The sequence below is a fragment of the Gavia stellata genome, chromosome 1 (assembly GCF_030936135.1).
Source record: "Gavia stellata isolate bGavSte3 chromosome 1, bGavSte3.hap2, whole genome shotgun sequence".
Classification (NCBI taxonomy): domain Eukaryota; kingdom Metazoa; phylum Chordata; class Aves; order Gaviiformes; family Gaviidae; genus Gavia; species Gavia stellata.
The window spans coordinates 95,416,784-95,435,818 of NC_082594.1; the positions used below are offsets into that span (position 1 = coordinate 95,416,784).

Below are 19,035 nucleotides of genomic sequence, written 5' to 3' on the forward strand. Positions count from 1 at the left end.
ACAGGAGTTTATCACAGGCTGCACTCGTAGTGCTCCAGAAGCTTTGGTAGATCTTGTCACTTAGACAAGTCAGGTGAAGTTTCTGGCACCAGAGTACAGCAAACTGAAGTATTCCTGTCTAACTCTTCCTAATCAGTTGAGAGCTAAGGGAGCACAAAAGTGGCCTAAAGACACCTAATTCTTACAGGGACTACAAGGTGCAAATTTTCCTGTGCATCAGATAACGATCAACCCTTTTGCAGTTCAAAATAACATTCACAGAAAGCTTAAAAGGGGAAAAATGTGGTATGACTGTATCAACCTTACAGACTTTTATTAATTCACTTTCATCCACTCAGCTAATTTGGAGATTGGTCATTTAGTCTACTTCCTTTCAAAACAATGTCTACAGTGACATCTAGAGCTGGGATATTGCAGTTAGCATAATATGTTCTACACCCAAACCCTACAGTTATTTTTCTGCACTGCTTTTGCCAAGATGAAACACTGTCTGTTGGTTTACACTACTTTAGACCGATACATTAAAAATTCTTACTCACTCATGTAATTGAACAGGTTTATTTCTAAGGATGATATTTAATAAAAACGATTTTCAAGCTTTCAGAGACTGGATAAGCTGCAAAACAAATTCCCATTTTACACTCAGTAAAATGGGCCTCCCTCAGAGGCCCTTGAAACTGAAATTTGTTTTTGTTCAAGAACATGGTCCAACAAAAACAGCTGCAGCTTTCAGGAAGACACAGCAACATAAAGATGATGTTAATTCTGAAATTCTCATGCGGTACCAAAAATTAATAATTAAAAGAATCTAGAACCTTCAAGACAGAGCAAGATGAGACATTCTACCAGCAGTAAGAGGCCATCTTTACAATTTGCTGTGAGAAATGACTCTTAAAATACCAAACTTTAAAAAAAAAAAAAAAAAAAAAAAAAAAAAAAAGCCTATTACATGGAATAATTTTCTTGATTTTAGAAGGAAAGGAAAAAGAGATTGGGAAAGGTCTGCAATGCCTGTGTATGGAAGACCAAATGACTCCTGAAATGAAAATCATCAGTTCAGTGTCCATACTCTCTTCCCTCACAGATCACCTGTAGGAGTCTGAAGCACAGCTTACCCTCTCTCAGTCTTCTCTATTCACTAAAACCTAAGATTCACTTCTCAAACTGCACCATCAGAGCTCGTCAGAATTTTCATTAACTCCTATAGTGCTTGACTCACTTTGGATAAAAGCAAACTCTTAGAGAAGACAAGTGGGAATAACTATCTTAGACCATGTTATTAACAAAGAACACATATATTCAAATTGAAGAGAGTCAAACCCACTTAGATTAAAACTCCCAATTACTTACATTACAGTACTTCGGGATAAACTAGTTCCATAAATATCCAGAAAATTGTACAAAATTCACCAGATCAAAGAGTATATACATACACTGTTCTTAAACACTGTATTTCTCCTCCCAGACTTGTTTGTATTAGAGAAGTTTTCATAACAATAAATGTTTAAGACTGCTTGCAAGAAGTACATAATGCTACCGATATCGTAGCATTTAAGCATGCGCATCTCTGAAATCTTAGTTTGGATGAAGACTGTCATTATGCTGTCAAAATGATGCCATTAACCCACCAATTCCAGTTTAATTTATGCAATTAATTTATATGCACATTTTCCTAACAAGAAAAAAAATGCAAGCAGATTTCATATGAATATTCAAAAAATAGAAATTAAACTGAGTTTCAAAGTAAGCTGGAATCAAATGCATATATAATCTGTGACTCTCCTAAATGTTCTGTATTGATGCAATTAGAGATGGGCTTTAATCTTACATGACACAGTAAGAGTAAACACACACTCAGCAAATATAGCTTCCTTTTCTACAGCTTCCCCCTTCCTCTAAATTACAGAAATCAAAATTCACTAGTTCGCATTATTGAGGTGAAGAAAAAAAATAATTAAAACCCCTTACCTTCACATCCCTGTGAATTATATTATTATCATGACAGTAACGTAGAGCTTCCAGTATCTGTCTCATGTAATGACTGAAAAAACAAAGACATCATACATGACAAACCTGCAGGAAAAATTACTGTACACATATAACAAACTAAGTTTTAGGAGCCAAACTACATAAAATTAATCAACCAACTTAACCTTAAATATACAGAGTTCAGTACAATGGAGTTTGTGTTTATAATAATGAATAATAAAATCTAAAGTTTGAGGATTATTCTGACTGAAGCCAAGGAAAATTAGGAAAGAAAAATCTGCATTTTCCATTTTGTAAAGGTCTCAGATGTTCAATAATTCTGCTTCATACAACAAGGAAGTCAGGACCCTTCACGTTTTTTTAATAACAAAACACAGAAAGGAAAAAAGTGAGTATCAGTGCCTGATTTATCTAGAAAGGGATAGAACCAAGATCTTGGCTTGCTTGATGCAGACTGAAGACTAACATCTTTCTCCCCTGTAAGGATTCCCTAACAGATTACTGACCGTACTAGAAAGCCAAGAAAACCAACAGCATCCTGTGCTGCATCAGGCAGACCATTATTAGTGGGCTAAGGGAGGCAATCCTTGTCCTCTGGAGGTTCCAGCTAGTTATATGGAAGCATGGATCAAGTTGCCCAGGGAGGCTGTGGGATCTCCATTCTTGGAGGTTTTCTAGACCCCAGTGGACAAAGCCTTGAGCAACATGATCCAAATGCAATGTTGACCCTGCCTTGAGCAGGAGGTTGAAGTAAAGACCTCTTGATGTCTCTTCCAACCTGGCTTCTATGACGCTAAAAAAATCTGCAGTGTCAAGAAAAGCAAACAAAGAATCTCATGGGCTTTGAGCTCAATTACCATGCCACTAGGACACTGGGCTTTGTTGACCTTCTGCAATTATATAGACTCTTTGATTGTACTTTACCTTGTAAGTGAAAAGTTGAAGTGACCATAATTAAAGTGATATTAAAAAAAAAAGAGACTACTCCATCTAGCAAGACCAATAAAACTCACACCTGTCTGGCAAGTCACCTAATGCCATCGTATGAGAGATCCATAAAAAGCAAAGACAGAGAATTAAGTATTGGATGTGAAATACTATTTTATTCAGTAATTCCATCCAAATACACAACTAGTAAATGACAAAATGCTCTAAAATTCTACGTTTATTATGCTAATTATTGTAATAAACATTCAGACTGTGGAAACAGGATTATTTATAGTATTCCAACTTTTAGCTACCAGATTGTACAACAGTATATTCCATTCTTTTCTATTTATCCTGTGGGATTAATTAAAATTATAATACATACCTGGCTACGGCCTCACTGTACACAAATCCAGCATCTGCTCTCTTCACAATTTCAAAACACAGATCTGCTCCATCCATACTGCAGGTAAAAGGAGGGAACAATGCTTAAGACAGATAACTACAATCAATTATATAAAAATGCTCCAAAAAATCTATTTTCTCCACTTATATAAATCCTACATAAAATACTCTAGATACATATACAATGCATTACTAATTAAACCAGCATTTAATAGGTAATCTAATAGAATATGGCTTGCTACAGGTTAACCATTTCATGCCCCTCAGGTCATATAACAGTCCTCTCAAAATATAAGCAAAACCAAACATTTCTCCTACTGCTCCTTGAACAAGGAGTGCAAGACAGCAGAAAGTCAATGCCCTGTACAAGAAGTCTCTGCAAGTTAACAATTAATGCATGATACTATGTTGTGTTCTTAAAAGCATTACAACTGCAACTGTATAATAAAGACTGTAGTTACACAAAAATCTTACTCAAACTGAATTTTAAATGAAGACTTTAAAAAAATACTCTAGAAATGTATTATAGTCTTTCCAGTTAGCATTCTCATATGGATAAGTAAGGAGCCAAGAGGATATTTTAGACCTCACAGCCTCACTGAAGGCACCTGAAAACAGTGACAGCACACATACTGTATCACTAGCTCTGATACTTGATAATTTGTTTTTTCTCCCTTATTGTCTGTAGTATTTATGAAAACTTCCCACATTGAGTAGTATAACACTTTTAGATGCACATTATTAATAGTCCTTAGGCTAAAATTAGACTACCATTTCTCTAAAACCAACGTGGCTTGGTGTGGCATAACTGCCCTCCTTTTCTTTCTCCTGTAAATAACCTAAGGCAGATTTATATCTAAAAATGTTCATTGTTTGACGGGGCAAGAAGAGAGTAACAAGAGTTAACAGGAACAATAAAAATCACATATTATAATTCATGCCTAACAAGGTACTTGCAAAAATATCGATTGTACTGTCTTTTTCAGTCTTCACACCTGTTCTTTTTCCTCTTCACCAAAGACTCAAGGCAGGGTGGGAGAGGGGGAAGCCGAATTTGCAAGGTATCTATCTAGAAAGCCAACATTATCAGGGCCATTTTGATAAGCTATCCAGAATGTCAGCATACAATCATTTCTGCTTTGTTACACACCTGCAATGCAAAACTTCTGCTTAGGGAGTCACAAGCAATGCGCAGAAGCTTTAATTCCCAAATAAATCCAAAAGGTATCCCCATGCAAAATACACTATCATGTGGATAGAGCACTGACAACTATAAGAGAGACTGGTGACCAAAAGAAATGCGCATTCATTTAAGTAGGTGGAAAAAAAAAATCCTGGCCAGTTATTTCAGCAACTGGTACCATCTTTGGATTTACCAAGCTCCACAAATCGGAAACCCATATTGCCAAACCATGACATATATTCCTCTGTAGTTTTTTTCCCAGTAGTTTTTCTGTCTTGCTCAATTTCATACACCTAGTCTGTATACATAGCTAAATATAACTCAGACAGAGAATATACTGTGCTGCACTACACAGAGTACCCCATAGTGGCAAAGGTGTGAGTGTTCAATGAGAACAGCGTAAGTCTGGATTTAGCTAGCTCACTGGAAAAAAACCCTCATGTCAATCTCCCTTTCAATGCTTCCTCCCAACAATTTATTTCAGCTAGATGGGAAACAAAACTGAAACTTGAGCGACACCAAGCACTGCAGAACACACAAAATGTATGATTAACTACGAAAAATTCGGAGATGTCATTCTCTGCAGCAGAATCCTTTAGAAGACTAATTTCACTCTGACTTGTTATAAACTACAGATGAATAAAGATCCAGAGGCACTCAAGTTTTTTAGCAGTATCAATAGCTGCTGAGACACTGAGCCACGAGTGTCATTACTTTACACTAACTTTTCTATTAAACAAGGTGTTTATAATCAGTACGGTCTTTAACATGTATTTCTACCTCCTACTTAGACATACCAGCATTTTTCATTGAAATTTTGTAACAGTAAGTGGCAGTTTGATTTTTTTTGCAAATATTTTTCAATTAGTTTAAATTATATTGATATTAAAAAAGGCTACAGACTGTGAGCAGTAATGTTTGAAAGTTTTATTCCATTAAGATGAACTCTGTTGATCTCAAAAGCACAAATATATGGCAGGTGTATCTTAATCTCTGACTTCAACTGACTACTTTTTCAAGGCAATATCTTATTTTTAGACTAGATTTTTCTTCATGTATAAATAGGGCTTGTATCACCCCAAAGGTGTTGAATTTTATCTGAAAATCTTATGAGACTTAACCAGCTGAGGCTGCAAAAGCAAGAGTTGGCCTCAATTATAAGAAACCCCAGAAAATGCAGTACGCTAACAGACTGAAAACTCAGCAACATCACAACTTAAAAGGTGACTTTGCAGAAACTGAAAGCCTTATGTGATGCAAGAGCATTAAAGTTTTGAGATACCGATGAAATGAAAGTTCAGGATGTCTCAAGGTTTTCTAAGTATTTGCATTAGGCATGTGAAAACCGTAAACATAAGGTAAGTTGAAATCCACTAAAATAAACACACAGAGATATATACATGCTGAAGACAGAAGCAGATGATGCAAAAAAAGTTGGTAAAATTACGGCACACTCATAATCTGAGACTCATCTGATACCAGCAGAGGGCACTCATGGAAGCCACATAAAATAACTGGGACAGTTTATGGTATTTACACTGCAAGTGCCAGCTAGAGCAGCTTTGAACAGGGAGTTAACAGGCACCACCACCACATCTGAATTGTTTTGGGTATCAGTATGAACTATGTCCTCCAATTTCCCATATTCTACTGTTGATTTTTCCATATTTTCAGCAGAACTGTGCCTGGATCTCAGCCCTTTGGATAAATGTTTCTTTCCATAGCTCTGATCAGTGCTACTGTGCACCTTGAAAATCTTTCTACTATTCTGCACAAATCTGATAATAAGTTGCAACCTACCCAGAAAGTGTACTCCTGAGCCATGTTTAATGCCGAAATACGTTCTGAGGCTAACAGTCACACTGAAGAATAGACAGTATACTCCAGAAGAGATCTGCATTTTAATACTGGGGTATGATAGCTTTGAATATGCATATGACCTAATAAGACATGGCCTACAACTTAATTTATTGACGAAGAATCAGAAAGCTTGAGAAGCACTGCTTTAGGGAGTTGAATTACTACTTAAAAAAAAAAAAAAAGAAAGACTTGGCATATTGCTCGTAACTGAATTGAGTTTTGTACCATGTATGTTAAAAGTCTGTGCACAATGGCATTTTTTCCTTCAGTTGGACAGTTTTTATGTACTTGCCATCTTCACTTACTACAAATAAACTGCCATAAATTAACTTTAAAAATACAGTATTTAACTTTTCTTGAAGCCCTGTGTAGTAACCTCTGAAAATTAAGACCAAAAAGTACAGAAACTCTTATTTCCTTTATATTGCCCATGCATCCAGGGTTTAGCTCATTCCAGACAATTAAGTGATGTTCCTGAGTTTACCTTCTCAGCATCTGTTTAGAGGCTTTTCAGTACTTTAGATTGAGACATTTTTACAACTTTGCTGGCAGCTAAGGGCTGAATTTCAGTGCTTTTCATAAACTGACTCATTCCATTTAGTCACAAACAACGGACGAACTACACTGAGTAATACTTAATTCCTAAATCATGGTGTAGAAGATGATCTTAGGAGGAGTAAGTAATTCTAAATAGGTATACTTGGAAACAATTTTCTACTAATGTTTTCATAGTGATGATTCAACCTGATTATTGAATAGCACGAAAGAAAAAACATATGCATCCTTAAAAAGCAGTGTTTTAGGTGATAATATAAAAGTAGTACTATACCTAACCTGGTACCTTTAATCCATACTCCAATTTAATGTTAAAACCTCCATATGTCAGCGAGTACCATGAGGCCATACAAAAATATTCACTTTATAGCAATGCTGTGTGAATTAGTTTGTATTTATACAAACTCTTGAAAATACAAGTATGCGCATTAACATTTTATATTGATTTCTACCAGTTAATTTTGCTTAAAAGTGGGTCTTCTGAAGCCTTGCTAAAATAATGCAACTTAACAGCCTGTGATAATTAAAGTTATAAGAAATGCTGAAATTTCAATGCATCAATGTCTCAATGCTCTGAATTCTCAGTTGCTCTGCCAAATTTTGCCACTTACTATAAAAGAGCCAAAATTTCATCCAAGATAAAAAACCTGATTTCTAAGTCTGGCCTTGTCAACAGGAAACCCTGCAAAGATTGCTCTTTAAGCATTAAAACTAATGAAGTCTGGTTTCCTATTAATTCCTGTCCATCAAATGAATGAAATCAACAAATATTAAGCAATCGTAAGATGAAAACCTGGTATCTCTTTCCTCAAACATACGTTAGCTTTAAATTCTCTATCACTTCCTTTGACTGTAATCAGTCAATAGTTCACAGGCTATGGGGGACAAAAGAGTAACAGTATACCCAGACCAAATAATTGCCCAAACTTTGTGTCTACAAGTAACAAGGCTATGACATACTGAATATGCATAACACATCAAAAAAAGAACAAAAAAATCCCCAATACAAACACAATGTAAACATGAGTTTTATCAAGTAAAAAAAAAAAAAAATCTGTCTTTATGTCAAAGCATTTGATATCAGCATATTCAATACTTTGTGGAATTTGGTTGCCTTAAAGCATTTAAAATTAGTTAGTCACTTTAGGCCCCCTTTCAGTCCACAGTAAAAAACCAGCATGTACAGAGATGCCTCAGATTTAGAGTGTAATTTTTAAACATCTGAAGTTAAGACAGACAGAACCGCTAATTTAATGACTTCTTTAAGTGTACTGTAAGCTTTTAAAAATGAATTTGAAAGTTTTTCCATTTGTTGGATATTTTGAAAGTCTGGCCCAAATGTTAAAACTAGAATCATCTGAAACTACTTTCTTTCAGTAATCACAGCAACCTGTTTTGGTGTGAAAAATACAGATTTTAGTTTCTTTTGATTTTACTTTTAAAAGTTAGCAGTCAAGACTTATTTTTATCCTAGATAATGCATTATGCAAGTATGAAAGAACAGAATAAAGCCATATAAAAGAGGAAGGACTACAGGCGAGACTGCATTTAAGAATAAAACCATAACCAGAATCCTAATATGATTAACTAAAATAATGAAAAAAAGTTTGCACTCCATAAACTAAGAAGGTGTGCTATTTCACAGTATTGTAACAAAGCAGAATAAATAGATAGCATTCATTTTTTCCCCTTCTTTTTTTCTTAACACTTCAACAAAACCACATGATTGAATGTACTAACTGTCATTTAAATGCTTATCAGCTTATGCTTAACATAAACCTAAGTAACTGCAACCATTTTAAAGTACTGCTTTAATGAATTTGAGATTTTAAAACTAAAGCATTTTTACATGTTAGCTAGGTTAAACTGCAAAGTTATATGTATCTAACTATATATATAGAGCCTAACTGGTAAATCTAAGTAAGATCAGTTCTTCTAATGTCCCAAGAGATAAATCTCTCTTAGAATGCACTAAGAAAAGCAAACCACCTACATATAGTGGTGAGACAATGTTCTGCAAATGACCAGATAATAAGGTATCTGCAATTCACTCACTACTCATGTATCTGAGCTCTTCAGCATGAAAAGGTAAGCACTCTCAGTCTACATACTTTGATTATTCTGAGGATAAACTGCATATAAGGTACTCTAAGTCTAAAACGTGGTTTTTAGACACTTCAAATGGAATATTTGCTCTGCTTTAGAAATATTGCAAGTATCTGACCCTTCTCAAAGTATTCTCATTGATAAAGACCAATGGTCATTAGGAAAAAAAAAAAGTAATAAGCAATAGAATGTAAAAGCAAAAATGATAGTTATAGACCAAACAGAAAACAGCAGTCTATGTAAAACCAGTGTTCCTCCCCCCACCACATGCATAAACTACCAAGCAAACACCATGTGACAGGGACAGCTCCGACTAGAATAGCACATTATTGAACAAATACAAAAGAAAGCAGATTGCACCACATTTCATAAATGGAATTTTTAAATAGGAGAGTTTTGCATATTATTTTGTTCTTTGCAAGGCACAGACTTAAAAAAATGATTGCTTTCATCTGTTTTGACATGGTAAAAATATATCTGTTTTGTGTACTTCTATTGACTACATGCTTTTATTAGGTAAAAGGTCATAGTTAACTTGAGACTAATGATGATATACAGCTATCAGCAAATAACACCACAGAAAGGCAAAGAAAATTGCAACTGTATGATAAAGACTAGAGCTGGCCCTATCTCAGATGCAAGGTCTCTCTAGAGCCTCCAAGGGATCTCTTCCATCAGTGGAAAGAGTCCATTACCCTTCTGGGGAGCAGCTGGGAGGTGTGTGGGGGAAATCACTTGGCACAGGCACATACTCTCTCATTTATGATGTAATAAAGTAAAATTATTATTTGAAAAGTATTTACATGTTAAGAATAAGACTTTCTGGGACAGGGTCTGCTTCTTACTCTACACATGCACTTCATCTATTACAGCCAAATGCTTCTACGCAGTTTATTACAGCAGTACCTAATGGCAACCTATTGGTAACATGACATGATGGCCCCATTCTAAAGAGTGCTTGACTCTGTGTATAAATAGTGGTTAAAAAAAAAGCTAATTCTTTGGTGTTAAACTTCATTGCTACTGTTCATGTTCATCAGTGCTTCTATGAATTGTGACTTTATTTTTTTTACGTTTATTGTAACAAATATTTTCAAAATTGGGCCCAGATTGTATTTTTCCTGAGTAGTACAATCTCTTGTTATCAGATATATGCTGCATTTGATTATTTAACTTGTACTTTTTCGTAACAATACATTTGGTAAGATATTTGGAGTCATTTTAGCAGCTGCTCCATGTAGCTCACAGCTTACGAAACAGTAGTGGACCTATGTTTCATTTACGTGCAACTGATGGCACAAAGTTTTAGGTTATTGTGTCCATGTGCTGGACCTGAATTAATTTTCACGCAAAGCATCTGCCAGTCCAGAAATAGCCCAGCACCAGCTGGGCTTATATCTCCTCTGCAGATCTGTGTTGTCTTCCCCTTTTCTGTCATTTCAGAATAACTAGACCCTAATAAAATACATTTTATCACTGTAGACAGAACTTAATTGCAAAGTAGTTAAGTTCGTTATAATAATAGCATAATGAACAGAAAGCAGTATGAGGGAAAGTAAGTTACCTACAAATACACAGATGCTTTTCTACTACTATAAATTTCTTATTATGGTCACAATTATATAGTATGCCACTAACCCAATCAAACTCAGACAATGCAGTCTTACTCCACAGCAAACATCAGTCTTCTGTTGAATCACTTCACCAAAGGATCCCCTCCAGCATAACACACTGCACCCACAACTCTTCCATTCCCTGCTACTTTTTGAGCACAGGTGCTCGTACTGTCTCATTTTCTATCACTGTTTGTTACAAAAGAGTGATGTCTTGTAGCGTACAAGGGAGATGAGGACATACGAGATAGTAAAGAATTATTATCCTACAAATAAATTTAGCCTCCTATTTTCTCTTTCATGTGGCCTGAAGTCAGGTACAGTATTTGTGTAGTAACCCCAATTGTTCAGACTTACTTTTTATGTATACAAACATAAATGATAATAGGCTTGTCATTAAAAAGTAATTACCACTTTTGTCTCCTATTTCTGAGCTACCGGCATGGTAAAAATAGAAGCAAATCCTTTTTGCATTTCAAAATGTTGTTAATTATCACAGTATGTCTCCCCAAGGTGTACATAATTATTTGATAATAGGATAATTCAAGTCCCTTGGTCCACACTTTGGGATTTACAAAATAAAAAACAAAGTCAGTATTGAATCAAAACTTACAGAAAGGAAAGCATAAAACAATTATTTAACACAATCATAAGTTTATAAACTCACCTAAAAAAAAAAAGCAGAAGACTTTCAAGCAACAATTTTCAGCTTTACATAGTTTTTTTTTGCTTTTACCACCTAGCTTTTTCTGTACCTCAATGGTAAAACTAACATGTGAGAATTATTTTTTAAATGCGTATCTCAAGTCAAATATTTGGCTCTAGTGGACATGCCAGTTCAACCTAACACATTGGCATGATGTGGCTTGCTCCAATGTAAGCTGGCCAAATGCATCAGAAAACATAATGCAGGAAGATCAGGGAAATTAAAGAGGTATAAACACATATGCCCAGACACACTAGGAAAGCATATATGGGGAACATAAAAAGAAGAGCTGGTAGGTACAGAGAAGAGAAGGAATATCGAATACGGAAGATGCACAAATCAGCATTCTGCATGTCTGTTCTTGTCCTTCCCAGTTAGCTAAAACCTAACTCAAGAAGGACTAATAATTTTCCCCTCAAAGAAGGAATGAAGCGATTTGGGGGCTGTCCGCCCTTTTGTTTCTTGTTGTCGATTAAAAATACCTGTACACTGCTGAAAAGTCATGTTTTGTTCACTCTTCCATATGCCAATGGTAACTAAACTCTTACATTCAAGCTTCCAAAACATATCTTTTAGACAAACGCCTCTTTTCATATGATGTGAACAGGCATATCAATTTACAAGAATACTTAAATACTCCACTAAGCTTTACTTTTTAATCTAGAAAAGGAAAAGCAGTGCTAAAGAAACAATAGTCTGGAAAAAAACAAACAAAACTTCACAACTGGAATAGCATACCAACAGTTACGCAAAGATGATGACTATCAGCAGATTTTTAACTCGTTCTCATGTACCCTATTAGGGACAAAGCAGCCATCAATGAACAGCACATCTGCCCTCAGAAAGCATGCTATAAAGAATCAGCCTGATGTTAGCCAGTTAGCCAGTGTGACAACTTTTTTTTATATGGAACAACCTGTACTTGCCAGAAATAAATATTTTCATAGCAGTCAAGACTTCTGAGCTACAAAACAAGCAGGTGGAAGCAGACATACTTTCAGGATTTATTTAGCAAATGACAACAAAGAAAGGTAAAATCAAAGAGGGAAACTTACAACTCAAAGACCATATAAAGCATTCCATCTGAGCTGTATGTCTCCAACAGTTCAACAATATGAGGATGCTTCAGCATGTGACAAATACTGGCTTCCCTCTTCAGATCTGTGGAAGATAATAAGGTAGTGTATTAGCTAAATAATCAAGCTGTTGTATAAAAAAAAAAAAAATTGAAAACAGAACACAATGTTTGAAAACATGTACACATCTGAAATTTCTAATAAATTCTTTAATCTTTATAAAGAACACTGATGAGATGATATTTAATTATTCTCCTTCAGAACTTAAGTGCAAAATTAAGTTAAAAAACTCACATAGATCTCAAAATATAAACACATAAAACTTAATAGCTTTCTTGATTTGACCTATTAATAAAAGATCTCCTTGGTCATAATCTGAAGAACTGTATGTTAGTAAGTTCCTTTAATGCACATATGCAGACTACAGCAAGGTTTTCATCCTAAATGTCCAATATCACTGCAAAATTATCTCCAAATATGGAAGACTGGCTCTTTTACCACACTACAGAACTATTAAAACCTGGAGGTCTCTAGTCTGATCCCTCAGCTCAAAGCAAGGTCAACTAGAGCAGGTTGCCCAGGACCACATCCAGTTGGGTTTTGAACATCTCCAAGAATGGAGACTCTACAACCTGTCTAGGAAACTATACCGGTATGTGATCACCCTCATAAGTAAACAAGTCTTTTCTTACATTCAAATTTCTTGCAGTTTACTTCTTTAATAGTGATTATTTCTTTTTAAATCACAATATATGAAATGACACTGGCGTAAGTTTTAAACAGCTTGCACCTCTGTTCTACGGAAGAGGGAGAAAAGCAGAAACACTTGTGAATAAAGAAAGAGCAGAAACCACTGTGACAACTCTCAAAGCTTGAGAGATTTGGTTTTTAACCAAACAACACTTTTTCTGATCACAAATCAATCCTTCTGCTAATATAGAAATGTAAAGAACCAAACCACATTGAATTAGTTTTCTTTTTTCTTTGTTGAAACCGCTATTTTTGTTATCAATCAACCTTAATTTTTTTCTCTTGTAACTTACCACTAGTGTTCTAGAAAAATAGCAAAATCCTGAATGAATAGCCTTGATGATAATTTGAGAAAAGTGGAAAATATCAGTCTGTTTTCTGAAGTAGACATTTTACTTTTCTATTTCTCTTTCCATACAATTGTTCATTGCTCAAGAATGACCTACATATGTATTTATGGGAAAATATAAATACGGTTTCTTGGTTTGAGAATGCTTACCACATTGTTGTGCTACACTAGAAAGAAATTTAAAATGCACTATTTTCATATGTGCCCTATTACATTTCTAACACGAATCAGTAACATTCAAAAATACAAGCACTGAGATGAATATTCTTTCATGTGAATAATTTAACAGGTTACTCAGATTTATGCTAGACTTTTGATCTTTTAGTCATTTATAAATTCAGAAGAAATGCTCACAATTTGGAAATGACTGATTTTTAATCCAAGAAAAAATTTCAGATTCACAAAGTACAAATTTTCATACTAGAACTTTCATATTACACTTGCACTATGCACTTCCTTCCCTCACATTGTTGCAAATACAATCTAAAAGCAAAATGAGCAGAGCAACCCCACAGAACGATTATGTAATGTCATCTTAGGAATTGCAAGCAGAGCAGCAAAAAAAAAGCAAATAACTGTCCCTCACTGAGGCAGAGGAAATTTAGATAAAGCAATTAATGTAAAATTTGCCCTTTTCTATCAAGTAAGAAAATAGCAGTACGTCTTTCATCATTGAAAATACTTGTGTATCAGTTTCTACACCACCTTCATGTAGAGGAACTACTAAAACCATATTGCAATGTTCCCTTCCATCATGCTTAGGCATTGATTTGACAGTTAATCATTACCACCTCTTTTCTAGGCAGTGAGGTTCTCCTTGTCTTTCACTGAAGTACACATCCAGTCTTTCCTAAATAGGATCACAGGTTAACATACCAACAGATAGCATAGGAGAATAGAAAACTATCTGATTCTGCGAATAACTATGATCTCCAGATAATATGGTGCTTTTATTTTGTCTCTTATTGTATAATGACTTTAATGCTACCACACATGCTATCTGATACCTATTTCAGATGGAAAGCAAAGTGAAAATCCAATAGGAAATGACAGAAAAGTTCTGCTTTATTTACGGGTAAAAATTGTGTTCAAAATAGTTTATTTTGGCCACTTTATACTTTAGTAATTTCTTGTGGGCTTTATTTGTATTTTGAAGGGAAGTAGAACTGTGAGGAAGAAAATACATGCTGCCATTTACCTCATTCCTTTGTGTAATATTGCATGAATGAAACAATTGGTCACAGACTGAGCATCAGCAGCAGAGGAAGGGAAACAGAAAGTGGAAAATAAAATCTCCGAACAGGAAAACAGATGAACAGAAGTCACAGAACAAGGTTTTGTATGACTAAGGGGTCTTGGGGCTAAGGGCAGAACAAAGTCCTATTTTAAAAACAGGCGGGACTTGTTTAACAGTAGACATATTATAAAAGAAGAAAACTAGGTATAAAGAGACAGAGGAGCATATACCACATTGATTCAACAAAGCCACAGGGCAGAAAAGAGATGATGGATTCTGAAGTCCATTTGGACTGTGACCCAAATGTCAAAATATGTCATGATTAAGGCCAGTAAAAAGGAAAGGGGAGGGAGAAGAAAAGGCAGAGATGGCACAGATATTTCATTGTTTTCACTTAAAAAAATGACATCATAATCTACTAAATCCTTTAACAAATGCTTTTACCAGACTGAATTAAATTTCATATCCACATGTTCCTCAAGAGGTATTTAAAATCCCAAGTGCCTACAGATACTGTTCCAGTTCTGAATACAACATAAAACCAAGCAGATGTTTGGCTGCAAGCAGGTGACTGAAGATTTTCTAAGAAAAATCCCATTATTACCTTGCGAGCCACCATATTATCGGTAACTTATCATTCTGAATATAACATGGTATGAACTATTTGCTACCTCCTGTTAAGTTATCTAAACCTCTGCTGAGTACTTTAGCCATGTCCTACAGTAATAAAGGTCCCACACATCCCATATCAAAATAAGTCTTTCATATTCCAAACACCTAAAAGAGCTTCAGGACAACTCTAGAACCTGCCAATGGACTAAGTTGGCTTTAAGCAGCAGGACGTGACATGTACTATTTACTAATGATTATGTATCTCATATTTAGAACAGTCTCCTTCACTAGTAAACAAAATTTACCTAAAAGAACATAACCTAAGGCAAGACAAGGTCTTAGAATCTAAACCAAACAGTCATCTGTTAATTGCTGGACTATATTACTTTATATTTGAATCCTTTTCGAACACTTCATCTATTATTTTTTCTCTTCTAGATACGGCTGAAGAAATGACTTTCCAGTCCATTCTTTAAGCCTTCTCTGTCAGCACTTCTTTCAAAATTAAACATTAATGACAACAGTGATAATAAATAGAACAGCAAGTTTTAAAAGCACAAGCTTTGAAAGTTTCTCTGCCAACTGATGAAAGGTATTGTTACACAACCAGAAATAGGGAGAAAGATGTGGTGTTTCATTTAACTTGCTGATCATAATTTGAAAAGCATTTAAAAGCTGTCATTTTACACAACAGTTACCAATAAACATTCCAGAATTTCAGTCTGTTTACAAAACTTTGACTTTTTTTAGCAGCTGGAGACACATCAAGTTTCCATTTTATACATGGCTAATTATTTAGAGAGAGTCACTGAAGTTGTTGAAATGGCATGAAAGTTCAGACTTCCAAGATGGAAAAGGGAATTCCCAGCGATGATCACCACCCAGAGAAAAATGCAGCCTTGTGTTTGGATAGCGACACTGAAAATGAATTGCTGGAAGCACTGAAAAGATAACTGCTCTAAATAATTGTAAAGAAAGATATGTCAGTCTTTGATAGAAAATATAAAACATGAACATCACTTAAAATTTCCATGGGAGTTAACTACCTAATATCCTACGCATCTCTGACAATTCTGGCAAACACCTAATTTCCTTTCAAAATTTGATAGCCAAGGTTTTAAAACATCTCAAACATACTGAACATATTTTGAAAGTATGCTGCTGGTATCCTGCAGCATGGAAGAATTAGATGCTCTCTAGCAGCCTGGATTATAGCACCATTTTAACATCTTAAAAGTGACATGCACGGACTTTAACAGACACATCTTTTTTGGGGAAGGACGGCATCAAGTTTCTTAGGAAGATGGAAGACATACGTCATTTTTAAACATACAGCATTCTGATTTTCCAGGCTCAGTCCTTTAAAGGATTGGTTCTCCAGCCACAGCTCAGGTATGACAGTATTTTGAAAGGAATGATCTACATCAGTAGGAAACTTCTTGCTTAAAATGCTTCTATATTTTTTCTACAGTGAGAAAATGATTATACATAATTTAAATAGATGTGGTAGTGCTAAGTTTTAAAAGGAAATCAATAAGCTTTTTTCATTTGGTTGTGTCACTCTCACCTACCATCCTTTGGTGCGCATCATGGAGAAGCTGCTGACCACTCCAAATGGAATTCTTCCAGATACAGCTAAACTGAATGATGTGCTTTGGAAATGTGCCTGATGCACTCCACTCTTGAACAGGCCACAAAGCCAGACTAGGCCTAGTTCAAAGTAACCCCCTGAAGCACGTATAAGGCAGACACTGAGAAGTCAGCACCAACTGCTTCTTTCACTCTACAAACACATTGGTTTTTGTTTTGTGGATTAGCCTTGGCTAGCTGATAAAGTCCTGCCCAGGCTCTTGTTCACTCTCTGCTCTCAGCAGGTCGGGGGCAGAAAATACAAACAACAGGAACAAAAAAAGCTCATGGGTTGAGATAAAGACAGGGAAATTTCTTACCAGTTACTACTGTGGGCAGAATTGCCTTACTTGACAAAGTTAACTCAATTTATTACCAATTAAAATAAATAAATACTTATTGATTTGGGTAGAGGGAATCAAAAAAAGTTAAACATTAAACCAACAAATTTTCTCTCCCCTTTCCCAGGCTCAACTTCACTCCAGACTCCTCTACCCCCCAACTCTGACTGGTGCAGGGCGGGTCGGGGTCATGTTCAGTACACAGTGTTTCCTCTCTGCTGCTTCTTTCTTCTCACATCTTTCTGCTGCTCCAGCACGGGTCCTCCATGGGCTGCAGGGGATATCTGCTGCTCTGCCACGGTGAACCTCCTCCTTCCCTGATCTTGGTATTCCCTCTTTTTGTTTCACACTACCCACGCCTTGCTCCAGTGTTTCCTACCCTTCCTTAAATGTATTTTCACAGAAGCGCCACACACACGGCTGATGGGTTCAGCTCTGGTCCGTTGGAGCCATCTGGAACCGGCTGTGCCCAGCACAGGGCAGCCCCGAGCCTCTTCCCACGGAAGCCGCCCCTGCAGGCTCTCATGACCGAAAACTTACCACTTATATTTAATACAGGTCTGCTCCATTTTCTAGTAGCCAAGACTGCACTAGACACTGTGCTTCAAGGGGCTCCAGAGGAGTTGACTACCTCCAAGCTGAGCATACCGCTATTCACCTCTGCTTCAAGACAGCATGCAACAAGCACATGACACATCCTGCACAACAGCAAACTACAGTTTAACCTCACTTCCAAAACCAGGTGAACTTTCAGGGCAATACTAGCTTAAAAAGTTTCCCTATCCTCTCTCTCATTCTTGCTCCTCTGTGAAAATTACTTTTAGGTTTTATTATTCTAATAATAGAGCAAGGAAGTCATACAAGCTCTCAGCACAGGCAACATACTGCAACAGGAATGAGCAGCTGGAGGTTGGAACATCTTATACTGACATTGGCAATGAAACTCCTATACTACAGAACCACAGTGAAGTTTCTGCCTCAAAGATGTTTTATTTTTTTCTTCCATGAGAGAGTACTCCCCTTTCTCTTAATTAAAACCATGCTGCCTGCCTTCCTGGTGTATGTGACTGACTCCTCATCACACGGTTACATCTGACCACTTAATGACTCCTTGCCTCAACACGTAGTAAAAGCTTTCCTACCTCCCCTCCCACACACTTTGGGGTGGCTAAAACTCTGTGGTAGCCAAGCTGATTTAACTGCTGGCTGTATCTCCCTTCATCCCACACACATTCTTGCCCTCTGTTCCACTGTGCAGCAGCTTGGAGCTTGTCACACCACACACCAAACCATTTCAGTGTTAACTCAGTAAAAAAAAAATTCATTTTTTTCCCCACTGGCTCGGTGTCATGCAGTCTTAGCATGTGAAATGGCTCAGTGAGCAATCTCAAGCAGAGAAGCTGGCTTAAAAGAAAGGAAAGGAATATGGAAGGAGAAAGCAAATAAGACTATGAAAGCCAGCACTCGGAGCTGCTTAGGATGTTGCAAAACACAAGTGCACACCTTTCCCTGCAAAGTGTCTCCGTTGTCACCAAATCTTTTATTGTACAATCAATCTGTACCTTAACAAACATGCTTAAAACATATATCAAAAAGAAACAAATGCATGTAGATTTTGAATGGCTCTTGATAAAAACACCATGGTAATCAACAATTACAACAACAATGTGAGATAATCCATCTCTAGTCAGTATCTT

The 19,035-nt window shown here is 36.1% G+C and overlaps 1 protein-coding gene across 5 annotated transcripts in view; it reads right to left on the reverse strand.

The window, feature by feature from the left end:
- CASK (calcium/calmodulin dependent serine protein kinase) overlaps positions 1-19,035 on the reverse strand; it is a 220,299-nt gene that overhangs the window by 115,933 nt on the left and 85,331 nt on the right. For all 5 annotated transcript variants that reach the window (XM_059816928.1, XM_059816721.1, XM_059816994.1 and 2 more), the window contains exons 3-5: positions 12,400-12,505; positions 3,302-3,379; positions 1,969-2,041 (exon numbers count right to left, since the gene is read on the reverse strand). In XM_059816928.1, coding sequence (XP_059672911.1) covers positions 1,969-2,041; positions 3,302-3,379; positions 12,400-12,505 — 257 coding nt within the window. The remainder of the gene's footprint in view (positions 1-1,968; positions 2,042-3,301; positions 3,380-12,399; positions 12,506-19,035) is intronic.